This window comes from Scyliorhinus torazame, chromosome 2 (genome assembly GCF_047496885.1).
Source record: "Scyliorhinus torazame isolate Kashiwa2021f chromosome 2, sScyTor2.1, whole genome shotgun sequence".
In the NCBI taxonomy this organism is placed as follows: Eukaryota; Metazoa; Chordata; class Chondrichthyes; order Carcharhiniformes; family Scyliorhinidae; genus Scyliorhinus; species Scyliorhinus torazame.
Genome location: NC_092708.1, coordinates 38,817,165 through 38,840,534, shown reverse-complemented (window position 1 = coordinate 38,840,534; position 23,370 = coordinate 38,817,165). Strand labels below are relative to the sequence as shown.

The 23,370-nt window shown below is 43.9% G+C and overlaps 1 protein-coding gene across 6 annotated transcripts in view; it reads right to left on the bottom strand.

Moving 5' to 3' along the window:
• The window catches only part of ptpn4a (protein tyrosine phosphatase non-receptor type 4a), a 428,661-nt gene that overhangs the window by 376,282 nt on the left and 29,009 nt on the right, over window positions 1-23,370 (bottom strand). For 4 of the 6 annotated variants that reach the window (XM_072470160.1, XM_072470166.1, XM_072470164.1 and 1 more), the window contains exon 2: window positions 10,915-10,985. The exons of the other annotated variants lie outside the window; for them this stretch is intronic. In XM_072470160.1, coding sequence (XP_072326261.1) covers window positions 10,915-10,951 — 37 coding nt within the window. In that variant the 5' untranslated portion in view covers window positions 10,952-10,985. The remainder of the gene's footprint in view (window positions 1-10,914; window positions 10,986-23,370) is intronic. 6 annotated transcript variants of the gene reach the window in all.

Below are 23,370 nucleotides of genomic sequence, written 5' to 3'. Positions count from 1 at the left end.
ATTCAAAAGATTGCTGCGTCTAGTTTAATAATAATAATCGCTTATTGTCACAAGTTGCCTTCAATGAAGTTACTGTGAAAAGTAGTTGAAAATAGAACACAGACTCATGAAACGTGCACACTGCACTGAACAATAAAAGCCAAGCTGAAATTAAGATCTCATTGTTCATGAGTAATGTATAGATTGGGCAATGAAAATCTATTGTTTGAATTTTGTATTCAATGTACTTGATAGCAAAAGCATATCAAATAAAATATACTTGAACAGTGTACAGGAAATCTTGGATAACTAATTCTGGGAGCTCTATCAGATGTTTTGTCTTAACATGTCGTCAGCTGCAACATGATTCAAAGAGTGTGCACAGTCTGGAACTTGACTGCCCACAATCAGAGGACAGAAAATAAAAATCTAGAAACTAGAGCATACATTTAAAACAATTCAAGACACAGATATTAACAGCAAATAACTTGCAAAAATGCACTTTATTTTTTTTATGCAAGTTCCCCAAGCACTTCACAGCTATCTTCAGTTGCTTTATGAAATGAACTGTCCTTCAGAAGGTCAGAAGAGGCACGTGTGATTATTGCACCATATTCAGCTCCATTACAATTCCTCGAATAACATCCAGACTTGGGCTCATCAGACTCCATACAAGTGCCAGGCAATCACTGGCATTATCATCCAATTCCCCAACTTCAACATCCCATGGGAGGAAGAAAGAACTATAAACCAAAATGACCTCAAAAGAAGGAATTATCAACATTTTACGCTTTGTAACTTCTACTTTGACATGAATCCAAACTAACAAATTAAACATGAATTGACAAATAAATGATATTTTAAACATAAAGATAAATTTCACGTAAAATAGTTGTTACATCAAAGAAGTCTTCACAGCCGCAAGCATTGCTCTTCAGCATTACATAGCTACCCAGAGTACTGTTCTTTACTCATGCAGGATAGGTCAAGAGTCAGATCAAACAACAGCTTTCACCTCAGAGTTTCATTGATATGATTATCAGCAAGGCACACTTCTACGAACGAACTCTCTCGGGTCACAATAGTCCTGGGAGCACCACAAGACCATAAGACATAGGAGCAGAATTAAACCACTCGGCCCATCAATCCGCTCCACCATTCAATCATGGCTGATATTTTTCTCATCCCTATTCTCCTGCCTTCTCCCCATAACCACTGATCCCCTTATTGATCAAAAACCTATCTATCTTCTGTCTTAAAGATACTGCGTGATCTGGCCTCCACAACCTTCGGCGGCAAAGAGTCCCACAAATTCACCACCCTCTGGATGAAGAAATTCCTCCTCACCTCCGTTTTAAAGGATCGTCCATTTAGTCTGAGATTGTGTCCTCTGCTTCTAGTTTTTCCTACAAGTGGAAACATCTTCTCCACGTCCACTCTATCCAGGCCTGGCAGTATCCTGTAACTTTCAATAAGATCCCCCCTCATCCTTCTAAACTCCAACGAGTACAGACCCAGAGTCGCCAACCATTCCTCAGACAACAAATCTTCATTCCAGGGATCATTCATGTGCACCTCCTCTGGACCCTTTCCAAGGCCAGCACATCCTTCCTTAGATACGGGGCCCAAAACTGAAAACTGCTCACAATACTCCAAATGGGGTCTGACCAGAGCCTTATACAGCCTCAGAAGTATATCCCTGGTCTTGTATTCTAGCCATCTTGACATGAATGCTAACATTGCACTTGCCTTACTAACTGCCGACTGATCCTTAAGAGATTCGTGAACAAGGACTCCCAAGTCTCTTTGTGCTTCTGATTTCCTAAGCATCTCCCCATTCCTCCTTCCAAAGTGCATAACCGCACACTTATCCACATTGTATTCCATCTGCCACTTCTTTGCCCACTCTCCTCGCCTGTCCAAGTCCTTCTGCAGCCCACCTGCTTGCTCATAACTACCTGCCCCTCTACAGATCTTTGTATCATCTGCAAACTTAGCAACAGTGCCTTCAGTTCCTTCTTCCAGATCATCAATGCACAGTGGCACAGTGGATTTGGCACAGATGCCTCACAGCACCAAGGACCCGGGTTCAATTCCATCAAGTGACTGTCTGGAGTTTGCACTTTCGCAGTGTGTGTGGGTTGCCTCCGGGTGCTCCAGTTTCTTCCCACAGTCCAAAGATGTGCAGGTTAGGTATATTGGTCATGCTAAATTACCCCTTTGTGTCCAAAAGGTTAGGTAAGGTCGGTGCAGACTCGATGGGCCGAGTGGCCTCCTTCTGCACTGTAGAGATTCAATGATTCTATTGCTTTCCAGAGTTTCTTTTCAACCAACCAGTAATAACAGTTTACTATTTGGCTATTTCTGGGAAGCACCCAGTTGCTCAGCATCTCTGGGCTAGTCACACAGCTTTTCAGGTTTTAGACCTTTTAAAGTCAACATGCACATAGTCTCTAGGAGCTCCCGTTTCTTTTCTGCCAAACAGAAAAACTGACCTCTACCCAAGAGATCTGTTTCTTATTTTTTCCCAATTAAGGGGAAATTTTATGTGGCCAATCCACCTACCGGACACATCTTTGGGTTATGGGGGTGAGACTCAAGACACGGGGAGAATGTGAAAACTCCACACACAGTAACCTGGGGCCAGGTTTGAACTCAGGTCCTGGGCTCCATGAGGCAGCTTTGCTGAGCACTGCGCCATCGTCCTGCAAATTTTTAAAAGACATCTTTAAAACACACTAAAAATTACAGACCCAGACATTTTAAAGAAATTACAAACTTTCTTTAATGCACTACTTCTGGGTGAAAAGGTCGTCACCCCTGAAGTTGCTTTTCACGAGGGCCACCCTGGACTATTCATGTTTATGTTGTGATCATTAGAACAGAGTAGGAACCTAGTGTTGCACCTCACTTTCTTATTCCCCATAGCTTCGACACCATCGACAAACAAAAGTGGCATGAAATATTCTCCACTTGCCTGGATGAATGCAACTGCAACATTCAAGAATCTCATTACCATTCAGGACAATGATCCATTGGATTGGCCCCTCATCCACTGGACTAAACATCCATCCCCTCCACCAATGGCATTGTGTGGCTGTATTGTGTTCAGTCTGCAGAATACACTGCAGCGACTCACCAAGAATTCTTCAGCAGCACCACTCCATTCTGTGACTTCCACCATCCTGAAGGACAAAGAGAGCAGATGAATGGGAACACACTTGCATCCCATGTCTCACACCATTTCGATTTGGATGTATATTGCCCAGTTGCTCTCTCATTGTTGGGTCATAATCCTACTAACATTGCAGAAGCACCTTTACCACAAACTACAGTGGTTTAAGGCGGCAGCTCACGACCACTTTCTCCGGGCAGGTATGTATAGTCAATGAATACTATCCTTGCCAATGAAGCTCACAAATCAGGAACATTGTCTTTTAATTGGGAAGGGACAATGGACACCAAGCAACAGTCAAGAGAATGGAGCGAAGAGATAGATTCTGAGGAGCCTTTGAAAATGCAAAGAGGTGGCGTGGATGACAAGCACGAAATATCTCCAATACTGGACCATTATGGCCAAATGGTGCAACATGTATATATGTGGTTACATGCATAGCCAACACCTCCACAAAGTTTTGGGAAATATATATTTCCCCAGTACAAAAGTTATGCAGAATACACTTCCTTCCCCATGTGAAAACATACAGCCAACTTTACAAAATGACCTACGGCATATCCAAATTCTAGCTTTTAGAAAAAACATGATATTACTTTTTATTTTCCTTGTCAAAAGATTGTCTGATTTCCGGCTAACAAAAAAAAATTGCATGCAAGATGCTAAAGCACCATAGTATAAATGCCAAACTTAGAAAAAGAATCTCAACGTTGTGATTCAAAGAACAATGCATTGAGCAACTAGAAGACCAACTGGACAACAATCTTATGGCAGCACTGACGATATTTGCGGAACCGACTTATCATAGAATTTTTTTACAGTGCAGAAGGAGGCTATTGCCCCATCGAGTCTGCACCGGCTCTTTGAAAGAGCACCCCACCCAAGCCCACAACTCCACCCTATCCCCATAACCCAGTAACCCCACCCAACACTAAGGGCAATTTTGGACACTAAGGGCAATTTAGCATGGCCAATCCACCTAACCTGCACATCTTTGGACTGCGGGAGGAAACTGGAGCACCCGGAGGAAACCCACACACACGGGGAGATCGTGCAGACTCCGCACAGACAGTGAACCAAGCCGGGAATCGAACCTGGGACCCTGGAGCTGTGAAGCAATTGTGCTAACCACCATGCTACAGTGCTGCCCGCAATTGTGCGAACCACCTTATGAACAATTTAATCATAACTGGAACCAGCACATGGTTACATTTACTTTTGGTAATGTTTGAAGCTCATTATTTCCATTAGGACCAGCACCTGACCAACCACTGGTACTAATTTCATGCTTGGTCACAAGATATGATCAACAAAGTTATGGATTTGCAGTAATGATGGTAAGGGATGTTCACACATCCCTTTAAATTAGCATTGGCAATAAAAACTGGAATTAGAGCAATAGATATCAGGAAATTTCTCTCTACATTTTTCAACAATGCACCATTAGATCCAGCAGAGGGCAGTAGAGCAGAGATGCTGATTGACTGTTGCAGGGGAAATTTGTATACGTCCGTGTGCTCACTCTAACTTGAAGGTGTACTCAGCAAGAGACCCGAGCTGTTTAAGTGAAGACAAGCATCCAGCAGAGGGCAGTAGAGCAAAGCTGCAGATTGGCTGATGCAGGGGAAATTTGCATACGTCCGTGTGCTCACCCTAACTTGAAGGTGATTTGTGGAGGAGCTGTTGTCAAGTGACACTTCAACCCAAAACACTTCTTCAGTGTTTCCCTCCCTACCCCCTCCTCTAACCAAAAAAAAAACGCTGTTAAGATCAAGAGGAAGGCTCGCGGGCAGATAGAAGTCGAAAGAAGTTGAACCGTGACGTCACAGCCTGCAGGTAAGGGACTGGCTTGTGACTGGCAAGTAGTTTTTCTTTTCTTTTCCTTCAAGTGTTATCGTGCAGGGCGCAGAGTTTGCTGAGAGTGCTTGCTGAGAAGGGGAGTGAATAACAGGTCAGCTCTTTCTTTCTTTTTTTATCTAGAGGGGATGGCAGGGAAGGTAGTGCAACGTTCCTCCTGCAGAATGTTTGAGGTGAGGGACGCCGTCAGTGTCCCTGCTGATTTCATCTGTGGGAAGTGCACCCATCTCCAGCTCCTCAGAAACGGCGTTAGGGAACTGGAGCTGGATGAACTTCGGATCACTCGGGAGGCAGAGGTGGTCATAGATAGAAGCTTCAGGGATGTAGTTACTCCGAAGAATAAAAGATAGATGGGTGACGGTGAGAGGGGCTGGGAGGAAGCACACAGTACAGGGATCCCCTGTGGTCGTTCCCCTTAGTAACAAGTATACCACTTTGGATACTGTTGGGGGGCGGGTGACATACCAGGGGTAAGCCATGGGGTGCAGGTCTCTGGCACAGAGTCTGTCCCTGTTGCTCAGAAGGGAAGGGGGGAGAGGAGTAGAGCATTAGTCATTGGAGACTCCATAGTTAGGGGGATAGGAGATTCTGTGGGAACAAGAGAGACTCGCGGTTGATGTATTGTCTCCCAGGTGCCAGGGTGCGTGATGTCTCGGATCGTGTTTTTGGCATCCTTAAGTCGTGGTCCACATAGGTACCAACGACATAGGTAGGAAAAGGGATAGGGATGTAAGGCAGGAATTCAGGGAGCTAGGGTGGAAACTTAGATCTAGGACAAACAGAGTTATTATCTCTGGGTTGTTACCCGTGCCATGTGATAGCGAGACGAGGAATAGGGAGAGAGAAGAGTTGAACACGTGGCTACAAGGATGGTGCAGGAGGGAGGGTTTGAGATTTCTGGATAATTGGGGCTCATTCTGGGGTCGGTGGGACCTCTACAAACGGGATGGTCTACACCTGGACCAGATGGGTACCAATATCCTGGGGGGGAAATTTGCTAATGCTCTTCGGGAGGGTAGTGAGGTCATGAGTAAGGTTTCAAAGTTGCAGGAGTGTACCGGTGGTTTAAAGTGTGTCTTCTTCAATGCCAGGAGCATCCGGAATAAGGTGGGTGAACTTGCAGCATGGGTTGGTACCTGGGACTTCGATGTTGTGGCCATTTCAGAGACATGGGTAGAGCAGGGACAGGAATGGTTGTTGCATGTGCCGGGGTTTAGATATTTCAGTGATTCAGGGAAGGTGGTAAAAAAGGGGGAGGGGTGGCATTGTTAGTCAAGGACAGTATTACCGTGGCAGAAAGGACATTTGATGAGGACTCATCTACTGAGGTAGTATAGGCTGAGGTTAGAAACAGGAAAGGAGAGGTCACCCTGTTAGGGGTTTTCTATAGGCCTCCGAAAAGTTCCAGAGATGTAGAGGAAAGGATTGCAAAGATGCTTCTGGATAGGACCGAAAGCAACAGGGCAGTTTTTATGGGGGACTTTAACTTTCCAAATATTGACTGGAAACGCAATAGTTCGAGTACTTTAGATGGGTCTGTTTTTGTCCAATGTGTGCAGGAGGGTTTCCGGACACAGTATGTAGATAGGCGAGGCCATATTGGATTTGGTACTGGGTAATGAACCAGGACAGGTGTTAGATTTGGAGGTAGGTGAGCACTTTGGTGATAGTGACCACAATTCGATTAAGTTTACTTTAGTGATGGAAAGGGATAGGTATATACCACAGGGCAAGAGTTATATCTGGGGGAAAGGCAATTATGATGCGATGAGGCAAGACGTAGGATGCATTAGATGGAGAGGAAAACTGCAGGGGATGGGCACAATGGAAATGTGGAGCTTGTTCAAGGAACAGCTACTGCGTGTCCTTGATAAGTATGTCCCTGTCAGGCAGGGAGGAGCAAAGGAGCCGTGGTTTACTAAAGCAGTCGAAACACTTGTCAAGAGGAAGGAAGAGGCTTATGTAAAGATGAGACATGAAGGTTCAGTTAGGGCGTTCGAAAGTTACAAGTTAGCTAGGAAGGACCTAAAGAGAGAGCTAAGAAGAGCCAAGAGAGGACATGAGCAGTCTTTGGCAGGTAGGATCAAGGATAACCCTAAAGCTTTCTATAGATGTGTCAGGAATAAAAGAATGACTAGGGTAAGAGTAGGGCCAGTCAAGGACAATAGTGGGAAGTTGTGCTTGGAGTCCGAGGAGATAGGTGAAGTGCTAAATGAATATTTTTCGTCAGTACTCACACAGGAAAAAGACAATGTTGTCGAGGAGAATACTGAGATTCAGGCTACTAGACTAGAAGGGCTTGAGATTCACAAGGAGGAGGTGTTAGCAATTCTGGAAAGTGTGAAAATAGCTAAGTCCCCTGGGCCAGATGGGATTTATCCTAGGATTCTCTGGGAAGCTAGAGAGGAGATTGCTGAGCCTTTGATCTTTAAGTCATCTTTGTCTACAGGAATAGTGCCAGAAGACTGGAGGATAGCAAATGTTGTCCCCTTGTTCAAGAAGGGGAGTAGAGACAACCCCGGCAACTATAGACCAGTGAGCATTACTTCTGTTGTGGGCAAAATCTTGGACAGGTTTATAAGAGATAGGATGTATAATCATTTGGAAAGGATTAGTTTGATTAGAGATAGTCAACACGGTTTTGTGAAGGGTAGGTCGTGCCTCACAAACCTTATTGAGTTCTTTGAGAAGGTGACCAAACAGGTGGATGAGGGTAAAGCAGTTGATGGTGTATATGGATTTCAGTAAAGCGTTTGATAAGGTTCCCCACGGTAGGCTACTGCAGAAAATACGGAGGCATGGGATTCAGGGTGATTTAGCAGTTTGGATCAGAAATTGGCTAGCTGGAAGAAGACAAAGGGTGGTGGTTGATGGGAAATGTTCAGACTGGAGTCCAGTTACTAGTGGTGTACCACAAGGATCTGTTTTGGGGCCACTGCTGTGTGTCATTTTTATAAATGACCTGGAGGAGTACGCAGAAAGATGGATGAGTAAATTTGCAGATGACACTAAAGTCGGTGGAGTTGTGGACAGTGCGGAAGGATGTTACAAGTTACAGAGGGACATAGATAAGCGGCAGCGCTGGGCTGAGAGGTGGCAAATGGAGTTTAATGCAGAAAAGTGTGAGGTGATTCATTTTGGAAGGAATAACAGGAAGACAGAGTACTGGGCTAACGGTAAGATTCTTGGCAGTGTGGATGAGCAGAGCGATCTCAGTGTCCATGTACATAGATCCCTGAAAGCTGCCACCCAGGTTGAGAGGGTTGTTAAGAAGGCGTATGGTGTGTTAGCATTTATTGGTAGAGGGATTGAATTTCGGAGCCATGAGGTCATGTTGCAGCTGTACAAAACTCTGGTGCGGCCGCATTTGGAGTATTGCGTGCAATTCTGGTCGCCACATTATAGGAAGGATGTGGAAGCATTGGAAAGGGTGCAGAGGAGATTGACCAGAATGTTGCCTGGTATGGAGGAAAGATCTTATGAGGAAAGGCTGAGGGACTCGAGGCTGTTTTCATTAGAGAGAAGAAGGTTAAGAGGTGAATTAATTGAGGCATACAAGATGATCAGAGGATTGGATAGGGTGGACAGCGAGAGCCTTTTTCCTCGGATGGTGATGTCTGGCACGAGGGGACATAGCTTTAAATTGAGGGGAGATAGATATAGGACAGGTGTCAGAGGTAGGTTCTTTACTCAGAGAGTAGTAAGGGCGTGAATGCCCTGCCTGCAACAGTAGTGGACTCGCCAACACTCAGGGCATTCAAATGGTCATTGGATAGACATATGGATAAGGGAATAGTGTAGATGGGCTTTAGAGTGGTTTCACAGGTCGGCGCAACATAATGTTCTATGTTCTATGACCTCGAATGACAATGTGCCAATAATACTTGCCATTCTCTGGGCAGATTGTCAAGTAGATTCATAGGAACAGGGGTCAACCATTTGAGAACTCCACTCTTTTCCATCGTGTAATATTATGACTGATCTATACCTCAACTCCATTTACTTCGGATTCATAATTCTCGACATCCTTATACTCAGCACAAATCTATTGATGTTGGAGAGGGTCCAGAGGAGTTTCACAACAATGATACCCAGAATGAAGGACTTGGCATATGAAGAGAGGTTGAGGATTCTGGGTCTGTACTGTGTGGAGTTTAGAAGGATATGGGGGAGGGGATCTCATTGAAACTTACAGAATACTGAGCGGGCTAGACAAAGTGAACACGGAGAGGATGTTTCCACTGGTAGGAGAAACTAAAACCAGAGGGCACAGCCTTCAGGGAAAGGGTGGTGAATCAGTGAAACTCATTGCTGCAGAAACCAAGTCACCAAGTGTCTTTAAGACAGAGATAGATAGGTTCTTGGTTAATAAAGGGGTCAGGGTTTATTTTGGGAGGGGGGGGGGGGGGCAGGAGATTGGTGATGTGAAACATATCAGCCATGATTGAATGGCCTAATTCTGCTCCTATGTCTTATGGTCTTATGTCAGTATTGAAAATTTGAATTTACCTAGCACCCCACAGCCTTTTGGCAAGAGTTTCAGATTTCCATTACGCTTTCTGGACGTCAATTTAGACAACGTACATAAAATCCCATTCTTCCAGTTCAGGAGTTCAAAAGTTTAATATTGATTAGTCAAAAATATCCTGTCCTTCACAAATCCATACTGTCCCTCTCCAACAGCTTATATTTGTCAAGGCACTCTATCCCCAATTATAGGTGTCAGTAACCTCCCAACAATTGATGTTAAACGCAGAGGACTGTGCTCTTCTGGTTTCTCCTTTCTTAAATAATGGACCGACATTAGCTAGCTTCCAAAATAATTGTACAATTCCCGAATCGAGAGCAGATTTGTAAATTATGACCAACATATTTGCAATTTCTCACTCATTTCCTTTAATACACAAGAGTGAAAAATAAATTCTGGAGATTTCCCTGTACCAAGTCCAACCAACTATTCTCACCATTAAAAAATACTAACCACCCTCCTTGAATTTCATTCTGTTGAAATGAAGGTTCACATGTCCTTCGGAGAACCTTAAAATTGGGAACCTAGTTACCTTATTGGATTCCCCTTCTCCAACAAAGTCCATGCTTCTAAAACTCAGCTTTGACATACTTCATCCCAATTTACATACTTCCAACTTTGATGGCACTGTGGATCTTGGCTCTTTTACTACTTTTTTCTGAATTAAAAAGAAGCATTTCCCAGTATATGGAATTGGCCATGTTCAATGCACAGAACATTTCTGAGCCTGCAGAGGAATGGCAAATACATTTGAAGAGTAATCAGAGAAACAAAGAGGACCAGATTACATACGTGAACATCTTGAAGAGTAAAAATAAATTCACATACATTCCTGATTTGAAACAGAAGGTGCAATTGTTGCTAAATTGGCACACAACTTGTATTTAGTTCCAAGCCACTTAAGCACGCTCATGCACACCCATAAAATGATGAAAATTTCTAAATTTGCGTTCTTTCCCACCATAAATAACAAGCTGAAAACATCATAATCTCAGATTCTCTACTGCTACACAAGTCTCATCACAGACAACGTTAACAGATTTTGTTTTCAGACATTTAAAAACTAAATTTATTATCCGCTTCAGTTTTGGGCTCTGCCTTATAAATTAAATAGCAACATAAACATTCATGCCAAAGTACACAAAATAGATGCACAGGCATTTGATTATTTATTACACAAAAATGTTCCTTTTCAAAGAACATCCAACACACTGCAAAATATTAGTTTACTAGTAATACAGCTCCTGAACCAACCCAATGGAAAAGCTGAAAATGTTACATTTTAACTGCTTAAAAAACACTTGCACACTTCTGAACGGGATCCCACCCTCAGGAGACCCCTTTCTTATGCAAGCGGGCATCAAAAGACACATACCTAGTGTAGGGGAGCACCTCTCATTTTTCTGTCCCATGGTTAAAGTACCGTACTGGAATGAGTGCAGAAACCTTTCGGGGTAGAACAAAATGATAATTGGAACAAACATGCCAGAGGTGTTAGCCCTAGCATTTGAGATTTCAGATAAATATTACAGATACTTCACTGTTCAAAATCATATCAATTGATATTATTCAAAGGAGACATGTCATCTCATGTTGACATTTAATAGCCTGGTCTGCTCACAGAAGAAAGTTTAGGGATGTCATTTGTATGCTAGGTATACGAATGAATTACAAATCAGAAATTTGCTTGAGATTTTACTGAAATATTAAGATAACTGACCTTATGATTTACATCTGGTAATATTAGTGGGTGGAAGTCACAAAGCCAATCAGCTTCTCATCCAAATATTGTTTTTATCCCACAGGTACAGTAAGAAAAATTATGAACAGTGTTCAGGTTATAAAGTGGTCATGCACTATCCCCAACACCCAGGTTATAGCAGTAACAGTGCATGCAAATACTGATTGTAACAGTAAATAATTGCTTCTCCAGCAAGTGACCAAGATGATGCGATATTGAGACCACACAAGGCACGTGTGCCATAGCCGTTTCCCCACAATCAAATCATTTTCTATTTGACAGGGGTTGACGGGGAAATGGAGTGGCAGGTTCCAACTGATGCAGTGGCTCGCTTAGCCTTTGGCATCCAGAGTCAACAAAAAGTACTTTTCCATAGAAATTGGAAGGTTGATTTGCCATAAAAGTGTCTCCTACATCTCCAGAACAATATATCTCAATGCTACATTTGAGCCCCAGGCAGAAATTTCATCAATCTGGCATTTTCAACAGCAGCCACCTTTGCATTGGATCCAGTGCAATTGATAATTTAGTTCTAATTTGTGTCACGGTCTCATAGCCATCAGGAAATGGAATAAAGCTTTTAAAATGTATTTTATGTAGGAGCCTCACAGATGTTAGAATTTCATCTTGTTTGTCTTGGCTGGTTTCAAACCCACATTCCAAGAACGAAAAGCATTCTAATCCACAAACGGGGACACATTTTTAAAAAGATTTTTATACTCTGCAGTTACAAAAAGCATCCATATATCAAATGAGAAAATATTTCAAAAATCAAGACAGAATCCGAGCAGGCAAGTTCTAAGAAAGCACCCTTAAATGACTGCTTTAATAAACTTAAGAATTTTAACACTTCGAGCAATAGTTTAAAAAAGATTTTCCAGAAATATCTTTCCTCCCTCCCCCCCCCCGCTTTATTGAACAATTGCATATTTTAAGCATCAAATAGAAAGATAAACACAACACAGTTGGTTTCCATTTCGACACGTTGAACAGTGGCAACTACTTTTTGTTTATGGTCACATTCTTTCCAGTTTCCATTTCTTGCTGTTTCTTCCCAAAACTTATCCATCTAAATTAGGATGGGAAGTACAGATTCTCCAATAAGGAATAGAACATTGTAAATTAGATGCTATTTGCTAGGATTACATTTAAATGTTTTGAGCAGCATAAAGTTTCCGCATTTGCATGGTAGATGGGAACTAAATTTGCCACAAAGTGAAGCCATTTCAAGTCTAGATATCCTTTGTCAGTACAACTGTTAACTACTTCTAGTCAACTTTACAAAAGAATTTCAGTGGCAGAGTCCCATTAAGAATGTTTCAATGTATTCTGTCTTTATCTCAATCCATCATTTTGCTCTATTTCATTTTCTATACCTTATTTGATATATAAAAATCAATCACTTATACAATCCCTTCTCAGTCCTTGCATTGTCCTTTAATTGGATAACAGTTGGTTGCTCTGTTCGCTTTACTTAGGTGCTCCATTTCCATCTCAACACTCCAGAAACTTGGACTGCAAAATATCAGAGATCACACAGGAAAGGACAAATCTAACAGCAAGTGCCACACATTGACTGACTACTGCAAATTCTGGGCCAGCTGTTGGTGTATAGACTGCTTAATCTTTGCTCAGACAACAAACAACGGAGACGTCAGACACGAAGAAAAATGTTTTTAAATTTCCTCCAATTTCTCTGGTACATTTCAAAACAGTGATTTTCCATTTAAGATTTATAACATTTATGTGAGATCTTGAGGTGTTTTAATGTTTGTAGAGCACACAGCAGTTTCCACTACAAGAAGTTGGAAATTTCCTGTCCTACTACAGCCATTCAGCTCTATTTATCTGCAAGTGCACAGATGTCGATTTGATACAGCAAAGACAGGAGTGAGGGGGGGGGGAGCAGGCACGGGGATCATAGAACTGCTCTTTTAGGTCCCAATTATTTAAGTCTATATTGAGCACACTTGGGAGACAGGGGCTGGTTTAGCATAGTGGGCTAAGACAGCTGGCTTGTAATGCAGAACAAGACCAGCAGCACGGGTTCAATTCCCGTTCCAGCCTCCCTGAACAGGTGCCAGAATGTGGCGACTAGGGGCTTTTCACAGTAACTTCATTGAAGACTACTTGTGACAATAAGCGATTATTATTATTTACTATTGTGTCAGAGAACAAAGTTCACACTATGGAAAGCACCTGAAAAGGGAGTGCTGAAGGCATCTACAATGAGTGTTTCTATTTCAAGAACTGTAAAAAAAAAAACTTTAGAGTACCCAATTCATTTCTTCCAATTAAGGGGCAATTTAGTGTGGCCAATCCACCTACCTTGCACATCTTGTGTGTTGTGGGGGTGAAACTCACGCAAACACGGGAGAATGTGCAAACTCCTCAGGGACAGTGACCCAGAGCCGGGATCGAACCTGGGACCTCGGCGCCGTGAGACTGCAGTGCTAACCACTGTGCCACCGTGCTGCCCCCTATTTCAAGAATTTCAAATTACTTATTCACATTATATAGTTTACATCCACTCTAGCAGAATTGGTCATCACAATTCCCAGTCACAAATCTAACACTAAAACACCAATCCTGGTCACTTCCCATGGCCTCGGCAGGGATCACTCAAGTCCTATAGGTGAGGTTAGATGCACAACACACTGTTCACCAATATAGGCTCCCATTCTCCACTTCCAACAATACCCCACAACAGAAATAGCAAGTATACAACTATCATGCCAAACCACAGGCTATTCTTGCTCCAAAAATGTATAACATAATACAAGATGTCCATTAAATTGCGAAAGATAATTACTTACAGTTTACAACTTTATAACATACCTTTGATGCAGCACAACTGATGCACATAGCATCATAAACTATAAGAAAGTGAGCCGAAGAATATCACCTGAATGTTTGACAGTTAGACTTTCAGTCAGTCCTGCATGAAGAATTTTAAATTTTGGAAAACATTTGATAAGATTGGTGAACTGTGTCATGAATCTGCCTAGGAACAGCAGTAAACAAATTTAACATAATATAACAGGATACAAGATGTCCAGCAACAGTAGAAATCTGCCTAGAGACAGCAGTAGATAGTATTCAAAAGGCCCCATTCATATGTATCAAGATTAGAACGCCATTTAATTAAGCGTGAACAACTTGGAGAAACAGCTTATAGACAATTGGGAACATCCATGAGATATACATATGTCAATGTATAGTAAAGGAAGTTGATAGGGGCAAATAGCCGAATACACAGAAAGCATAATCAAAGAGGAACACGGGTTTAATTGGCCCAACAATCAGAGGCAGTTAACATCTAGTAGTCTCAGAAAGCAGACAAGCCAATTTCCAGCAACCAAGCCCAAGTTTCCCAGCTAGCAGCCTAGAGGTCAGGTTTACATGAAACAAGCCTCTAAATATCTTAGAATCAAGTCAATGCAGAAAACCTTTGTAACGGCAGTTTTAAAAAACTTCACTGGACCAGGAAAAGACCTTTCCCCAAACGAGTATTATCCCTTTATTGTGCGGTAACTGTAAGCTGGCTATTTAATTTGGATGTTGTTTGGGGAAACAGGGAAGTCTTAAAGTTCAGGTATTATGGATATATTTTAGTAATTCATCGCATTTTGCATGTATTTGCCTTTTCTTTAAATAGTACACAATGACGGGCTGTTTATTCTCACTGGGGTTTCACAACATCAGCATGCTTCATGGCAACTGGGATAATCCTGTAGTTATTTTGAAAAGTTCCTCCTGCTCTAACTCAAAGGACATTTTTCTCTAGTCACTCTCACATGTTCACTCATGCGATTCTCAAACCCAAATTATCTATGAGTAACACCTCATGCTCCGGACCTCATTCACATTAAACTTTGCTTCCTGCGTTTCTTACCATCTGGCATAAATGGTTGCCTCTCCTCAGGTACTGTTCCCTTCACTTTCAAAACCCCTCTTCACAAAAAGCACAATTGACTCCGATTTCCTGGCAAACTAGTGGCACATCTCCAACCTCCCTTTCCTCTTCAAACAATGAGTTATCACCTCTCAAATCCATGCCCACCTTTCTTTTTTTAAATAAATTTAGAGTACCCAATTCATTTTTTCCAATTAAGGGGCAATGTAGCGTGGCTGATCCACCTAACCTGCATATCTTTGGGTTGTGGGGGCAAAACCCATGCAAACACGGGGAGAATGTGCAAACTCCTGACAGACAGTGACCCAGAGCCGGGATCGAACCTGGGACCTCGGCGCCGTGAGGCAGCAGTGCTAACCACTGTGCCACCATGCTGTCCGGCCATCTTTTCCTTAACTCAATGTTTGAGTCTTGCCAAATGGTTTGCTGCTCCTACCATGTTCTAAAATGCCCAACATCCCATAAACTGCAATATCCTCCAGTTAGATATTGGAAAGATCAATGGCATTCATTCTCTTTAGGTCCCAGCCACAAACATCAAGCTCTTACCACTGATTTTTGTCTTGTTCCCTAGACACTGTCTGAGATTAAAACTAGCTGCTCACAACCTTGGTATCCTATCTGACCCCGTATCCTCTCTGCCACAAAGGCTGATTACTTTTATTTCTGCAACATTCCCCTTCACTGCCCTAGTCTCCATTCATCTGTGGTTCAAACAGCCATCCATGCTTTTATCACCTCTCCCAACCTTAACACTCTGCTGCTTGCATCATAACGTACACCAAGGATCACACATCCATCATCCCAGTGTTCTCTGACATACAGAATAATAATCTTTATTGTCACAAGTAGGCTTACATTAACACTGCATTGAAATTACTGTGAAAATCCCCTAGACGCCACATTCAAGCACATGTTGAGGTACACAGGGGGAGAATTCAGAATGTCCAAATTACCTAACAGGACTTGTGGGAGGAAACCCACGCAGACACAGGGAGAACTTGCAGACTCCACAAAGACAGTGACCGAAGCCAGGAATCGAACCTGGGACCCTGGAGCTGTGAAGCAACAGTGCTAACCACTGCGCTACCGTGCCATCCTACTTTGGAGGAACTGTGGGACCTAAGACAATTTCAACCTCATGTTCAAATCTCCTCTTAATCTCAGCCTCATCTACTCTGAATATTCTCCAATTTTGCAACACTCAATTCCAGTTTCTCGTGCATCACCAATTCCCTTTGCCAAAATCAATGTGTTCAGCCTTTCTGGCTCCAAAGCTCTAATTCCTTTGCAAAAACCTCACCGTCTCTACTTGTCTCATCTCTTTTAAGACTTTTCTTTAAAACCTACCTCTGACTGAACGTCACCCCATCTAGCTGCACATACTTTGGCTTGTTGCCAACGTTTGTCTGTTTACACACAAGTTTCTTGACATATTTTGCAATGTTAAAGGCACTAAATAAATGCATGCTGTTGTTGTGTTACTTCATGATATAAAAGGACCCCCCCCCAACTTCAGGTTAGGTCTTGGCAAACTGAGTTCCACTGAAGAAATGTGAATGCATCCTTAGCCTCTGGGGGATCTCGGAGTTGAGAATTTCTCACTACAGGTTATCAACTGGTCTTTCAGGCCAAATGCAATCCAGACTAAATTTACTGGATTGAGAATTCACCTTCCAATGTGCACGGAGAGCGCTGAGAGACTCGATTTGATAGGAAAAAGAGAGGGCAGAACAAGAAATGGAATTAGAGCCAGAGCATAACGGAGGGGTTCATCAAAAAAAAAAAATAGCCAAATGTTGGAGACTCGTTAAAAACGGAAACAAAATAATGAAACAGTTTTTTAAAAAAGATAAGAGTTAAGAAGCCACCCAAGTAAAAGCAAAAGCAAGTTTCTTAAATTTATACATTTTTTTGGTCTTCACTTCAACCCTGTAATTAAGCAGAATTATGCTCAAAATAAATGACATAACCCTTCTAGTTTGCAACGGAGTGAATGATGGGGTGCCTTTTAAACACTTAGGACCACAAACTTCCATATAAAAATATCCAGCAAAGCTCAGATTAACAATCAAGAAACTCAGAACATCACAGCAGAAATGAAACCAATTTGGCCCATCTTTTCTGCACTGCTTTTTTCTTCATAATCCTTTAAACCATGATTTACTTCAAATCCTTTAATATTCATTTTTTTTCAAACTCTTTAATTCCCCTATGAAAGTGCTTGAACAACAGTTTATGGCAGAGGACTCCACATTCTAAATACCCACTGCATAAATTATCTCCTCATATTCTTTTACGATGATGTTAAATTTGGGTACTCTGATTATCGTCTCAAATGGAAGCAAACTACTATTTAACCAATCATAATTTTGAAGACTTCTAGACGTCCTGCCTCAGCATTCTTGGCTTAACTGCCTGCAAGGCCACATCAAACAACAGGCAGGAGTCAGTATGGGGCTGGAGTTACGTTTAGGCCAGTTCCCTTCCTTAAAGGATGAGTGAAACAGGTGGGTTGTTTTTCGTGGTCACTTTTTCTTTTAATAGCAGCCCACAGGTCACCTTTTCGTGGAATTCAATTTCACAACTTATCATGGATGGAAATGAACTAAAACATTACTCTATCTCTTGTAATATCCTAATGAATCTATGCTACTCCTTTTCTAGTTTGTACATCTTTCCTACAACATTGGCCCAAAACGGTTTGTGACAAGAAGAAAATTCTTCTAAATGCCTTTCACATCCCCAGGAAATCTGAAAACTCTTCACAGACACTTATGTAGGCAATACTCCAAGTGGAACCTAAATAAGACCTTTTGCAAGTGTAAAATTCAGAATTTATGTAGCACCTTTCAGAACCTTAGGACATCACAAAGCACTTTACAGCAAATTAATTTATTTTGATGTTTAGTCACTGCAGGGGAAGATGAATCTGCACATTGCAAAGTCCCATAAACATGATAAATACCTAATTATCTTTGAAGTGACGTCAGCCAGCGGACCAGTAACATCTCCAGCTCATAACATTGCGAACATTAATTCAAAACTTAATGCGTTTTTCCCTACATAATGAATAACAACATAATACATTGCTCAATTGCTTGTTGGAGTCATACCTGGCACAAAGGGAGAAAGTTGGTGGTTGGAGGTCAATCATCTCAGCTCTAGGACATCACTGCAGGGGTTCCTCAGGGTAGTGTCCAAGGCCCAACCATCTTCAGTTGCTTCATCAATGATCCTCCTTCCATCATAAGGTCAGAAGTGGGGATGTTCGCGGATCACTGCACAATGTTCAGCACCATTCGTGACTCCTCAAATAATGAAGCAGTCAGTGTCCAAATGTAGCAAGACCTGGACAATATCCAGGCTTGGGCTGACAGGTGGCAAGTTACATTCGTGCCACACAAGTGGCAGGCAACGACCATCTCCTATAGGAGAGGATCTAACCACCACCCCATGACATTCAATGGCATTCCCATCACTGAAACCCCCACAATCAACATCCTGGGGATTACCATTGATCAGAAACTGAACTGGACTAGCCACATTAATACTGTGGCTACCAGGGCAGGTAAAGGACTAGGAAATCTAATGGCGAGTAACTCACCTCCTGATCCCCCAAAGCCTGTCCACTATCTAGAAGGCACAAGTCAGGAGTATAATGGAATACTCTCCACTTGCCTGGATGAGTGGCAGCTCCAACAACACTCAAGAAGCTCAACACCATCCAGGACAAAGCAGCCCATTTGATTGCTCCCCAACCTCTATTCAAACCCTCCACCACCGACGAACAGTGGCAGCCGTGTGTACCATCTACAAGATGCACTGCAGTAACTCACCTTAAGACAACACCTTCCAAACCCACAACCATTACCGTCTAGAAGGACAAGATGTGGAGATGCCGCGGCGTGTTGGACTGGGGTGAGCACAGTAAGAAGTTTTACAATACCAGGTTAAAGTCCAACAGGTTTGTTTCGATGGCATTAGCTTTCAGAGCGCTGCTCCTTCCTCATATGAATGAAGAGGTATGCTCCAGAGAGGAAAGGGAGCAGAGAACACTCTGGCGATTAGATGTGGGACTGATGGCGGATGAGGGAGTGTGTGCAAGAGTGCGGGGGTGTATTGAGAGATACCTGGAGGTCAATGACGACGGCGAGGTCCCTGTGGGAGTGGTATGGGAAGCACTAAAAGCGGTGGTCAGAGGAGAGCTGATCTCCATTGGGGCCCACAAAAGGAAAACAGAGGCCAAGGAAAGGGAAAGATTACTGGGGGAGATTTTAAGGGTGGATAGGGAATTTGCAGAGACCCCGGAGGAGGAATTGTACAGGGAGAGGAGACGACTCCAGGCGGAATTTGACCTTCTGACCACCAGAAAGGCGGAGGTACTGTGGAGGAAGGCACAGGGGAGGTATGAATATGGGGAAAAGGCTAGTCGCCTGTTGGCTCATCAATTGCGAAAGAGGGCAGCAGCGAGGCAGATAGGAGGAATTAGAGACGAAAGGGGAGACACGGTGCGAAGGGCAGGAAAGATAAATGAGGTGTTCAAGACCTTCTATGAGGAACTGTATAGGTCTCAACCCCCAGAGGGAGAGGAGGGGATGCGGCAGTTCCTGGACCAATTGAGGTTCCCGAAAGTGGAAGAGCGGGGGGTGGTAGGCCTGGGGGCACCGATTGGGGTGGACGAGGTTATTAAGGGACTGGGAAGCATGCAAGCAGGGAAGGCCCCAGGACCAGACGGGTTCCCGGTGGAGTATTACAGAAAATATGTGGACTTGTTGGCCCCGTTGATGGTGAGGACGTTCAATGAGGCCAGGAAAGGGGGGACTCTATCCCCGACGATGTCGGAGGCGACGATATCGTTAATTTTGAAGAGGGATAAAGATCCGTTGCAGTGCGGGTCCTATAGACCCATTTCATTATTGAACGTGGACGCCAAATTGTTGGCAAAGGTACTGGCATCGAGGATAGAGGACTGTGTCCGGGGGGTGGTGCACGAAGACCAGACAGGGTTCGTAAAAGGGAGACAACTGAATGTTAACGTGCGACGACTATTAGGGGTGATAATGATGCCCCCAGTGGAGGGGGAGGCAGAGATAGTGGCGGCAATGGACGCAGAGAAGGCATTTGATAGGGTGGAGTGGGAGTATTTATGGGAAGTGTTAAGGAGGTTTGGGTTTGGGGAACGGGTTTATTAGCTGGGTTAGACTTCTTTATGGGGCTCCAACGGCAAGCGTAGTTACAGGTCGACATAGATCGGGGTATTTCCGACTATATAGGGGAAGACAGGGATGCCCGCTGTCTCCATTGTTGTTCGCGTTGGCAATTGAACCTCTGGCCATGGCGTTGAGAGACTCCAGGAAATGGAGAGGGGTGATTAGAGGGGGAGAAGAACACAGAGTCTCGTTATACGCGGATGACCTATTGTTATACGTGTCGGACCCAGCAGGGGGGATGATAGAGGTTATGCGAATTTTGAGGGGGTTCGGGGATTTCTCGGGGTATAGGCTAAACATGGGGAAGAGTGAATTATTTGTGATACATCCAGGGGACCAGAGTAGAGAGATAGAAGGCTTGCCTCTAAGGAAAGTGGAAAGAAACTTCCGATACCTGGGGATTCAGATCGCGAGGAGCTGGGGAACCTTGCAGAGACTTAATCTGACACAGTTGGTAGAACAAATGGAGGAGGACTTCAAGAGGTGGGACATGCAGCCTCTATCGCTGGCGGGCAGGGTGCAAGCAATTAAGATGATGGTCCTCCCGAGGTTCTTATTTGTATTTCAATGTTTTCCTATACTAATCACCAAGACCTTTTTTAATAAAATAGACAGGAGCATCACGAGCTTCGTGTGGGCAGGGAAAGTTCCGAGAGTAAGGAGGGGGTTCCTTCAGCGTAGTAGGGACAGAGGAGGATTGGCACTAACGAACTTGGGCGATTACTATTGGGCCGCCAATGTGGCAATGATACGTAAATGGATGATGGAGGGTAAGGGAGCGGCGTGGAAAAGACTGGAGAGAAAGTCCTGTAAAGGGACGAGTTTAGAGGCGCTGGTGACGGCGCCGCTACCGATCTCACCTAAAAAGTTTACCACGAACCCGGTGGTGGCGGCAACATTGAATATCTGGGGACAGTGGAGGCGACAGAGAGGGGTGCGGGGAGCCCTGGTGGGGTCCCCAATCAGGAACAACCATAGGTTCGCCCCAGGAAGAATGGATGGAGGATTTCAGAGCTGGTACCAGTTGGGAATTAGGAGGGTGGGAGATTTATTTATAGATGGGATTTTTGCGAGCTTGGGAGCATTGGAGGAAAAGTATAAGTTGCCCCGGGGAAATTTCTTGAGATATATGCAGGTGAGGGCGTTTACTAGACAACAGGTGAGGGAATTTCCGTTGCTCCCGACACAGGGGATACAGGACAGGGTGCTTTCAGGGGTGTGGGTCGGAGAGGGCAAGGTGTCAGAGATTTACCGAGAGATGAGGGAAGAGGGGGAGGAGTCGGTGGGCGAACTAAAAGGAAAGTGGGAAGAAGAACTAGGGGAGGAGATAGAGGAGGGTATGTGGGCTGATGCCCTAAGCAGGGTAAATTCCTCTTCCTCATGCGCCAGGCTTAGCCTGATTCAATTTAAGGTGCTACATAGAGCACACATAACGGGAGCAAGATTGAGCAGGTTCTTTGGAGTGGACAAATGTGGGAGGTGTGGCGGGAGCCCGGCAAACCACGCACATATGTTTTGGGCGTGCCCGGCACTGGAAGGGTATTGGAAGGGAGTGACGGGAGTGATTTCGCGGGTGGTGAAGCCCCGGGTCAAACCAGGCTGGGGGTTAGCTCTATTTGGAGTTGCGGAAGAGCCGTGAGTGCAGGAGTCGAAAGAGGCCGACACTGTGGCCTTTGCGTCCCTAGTAGCCCGGCGCAGGATCCTACTCATGTGGAAGGAGGCGAAACCCCCCCCGGACTGGAGGCCTGGGTAAATGATATGGCGGAGTTCATTAAACTGGAGCAGATAAAGTTTGCCCTGAGAGGATCGGCTCAAGGGTTCACCAGGCGGTGGCAGCCATTTCTCGACTACCTAGGGGAACGTTAGAGGGAAGACAGATGACCAGCAGCAGCAACCCAGGGGGAAGGGGGAGGGGGGGGGGGGGGTTTAGTTTAGGACAAAGATAAAGGGGTTTTGTTACTTGTGTATTGTTAAAAATTTCTGTATTGTTATTGTTGCGTTTGCTTTGTAAGAGGGGAAAAATTGTTTGGGAAAAAAATTTCAATAAAACATATTTTTAAAAAAAGAGGAATGCTCCAGAAACATATATATATATATATATATATATATATATATATATAAAGACAAATTCAAAGACGCCAATGCTTGGAATGTGAGCATTCGCAGGTGATTAAATCTTTACAGATCCAGAGATGGAGTAACCCCAGGTTAAAGAGGTGTGAATTGTGTCAAGCCAGGACAGTTGGTAGGATTTCGCAGGCCAGATGGTGGGGGATGAATGTAATACGACATGAATCCCAGGTCCCGGTTGAGGCCGCACTCATGTGTGCGGAACTTGGCTATAAGTTTCTGCTCGGCGATTCTGCGTTGTCGCGTGTCCTGAAGGCCGCCTTGGAGAACGCTTACCCTGAGATCAGAGGCTGAATGCCCTTGACTGCTGAAGTGTTCCCCGACTGGAAGGGAACATTCCTGCCTGGTGATTGTCGCACGATGTCCGTTCATTCGTTGTCGCAGCGTCTGCATTGTCTCGCCAATGTACCACGAAGGACAAGAGCAGCAGAGACCTGGGAACCCCACCATCTGGAGGTTCACCTCCAAGTCATTCACCACCCTGACTTGGAAATATATTGCCGCTCCTTCACGATCGCTGTGCCAACATCCTGGAACTCCCTCTCTAACAGCACAGTGGGTGTATGAACACCTCAAGGACTGCGACGGTTCAAGAAGGCAACTCACCACCACTTCTGAAGGGCAACTAGGGATGGGCAATAAATGCTGGCCTAACCAACGACACCCACATCCTGTAAAAATTATTATTTTTTTTTAAATTGAGAGCAAATCTGAGTCAGTGAAGAGGGTTGAGTAGAACTTGGACCACGTTAGGACACAGGCAGCAAAAGTTTGAATAACCTCATGTTTACAAAGGGTAGAAATTGGGAGACGAGCATGGATGGTGTGGAA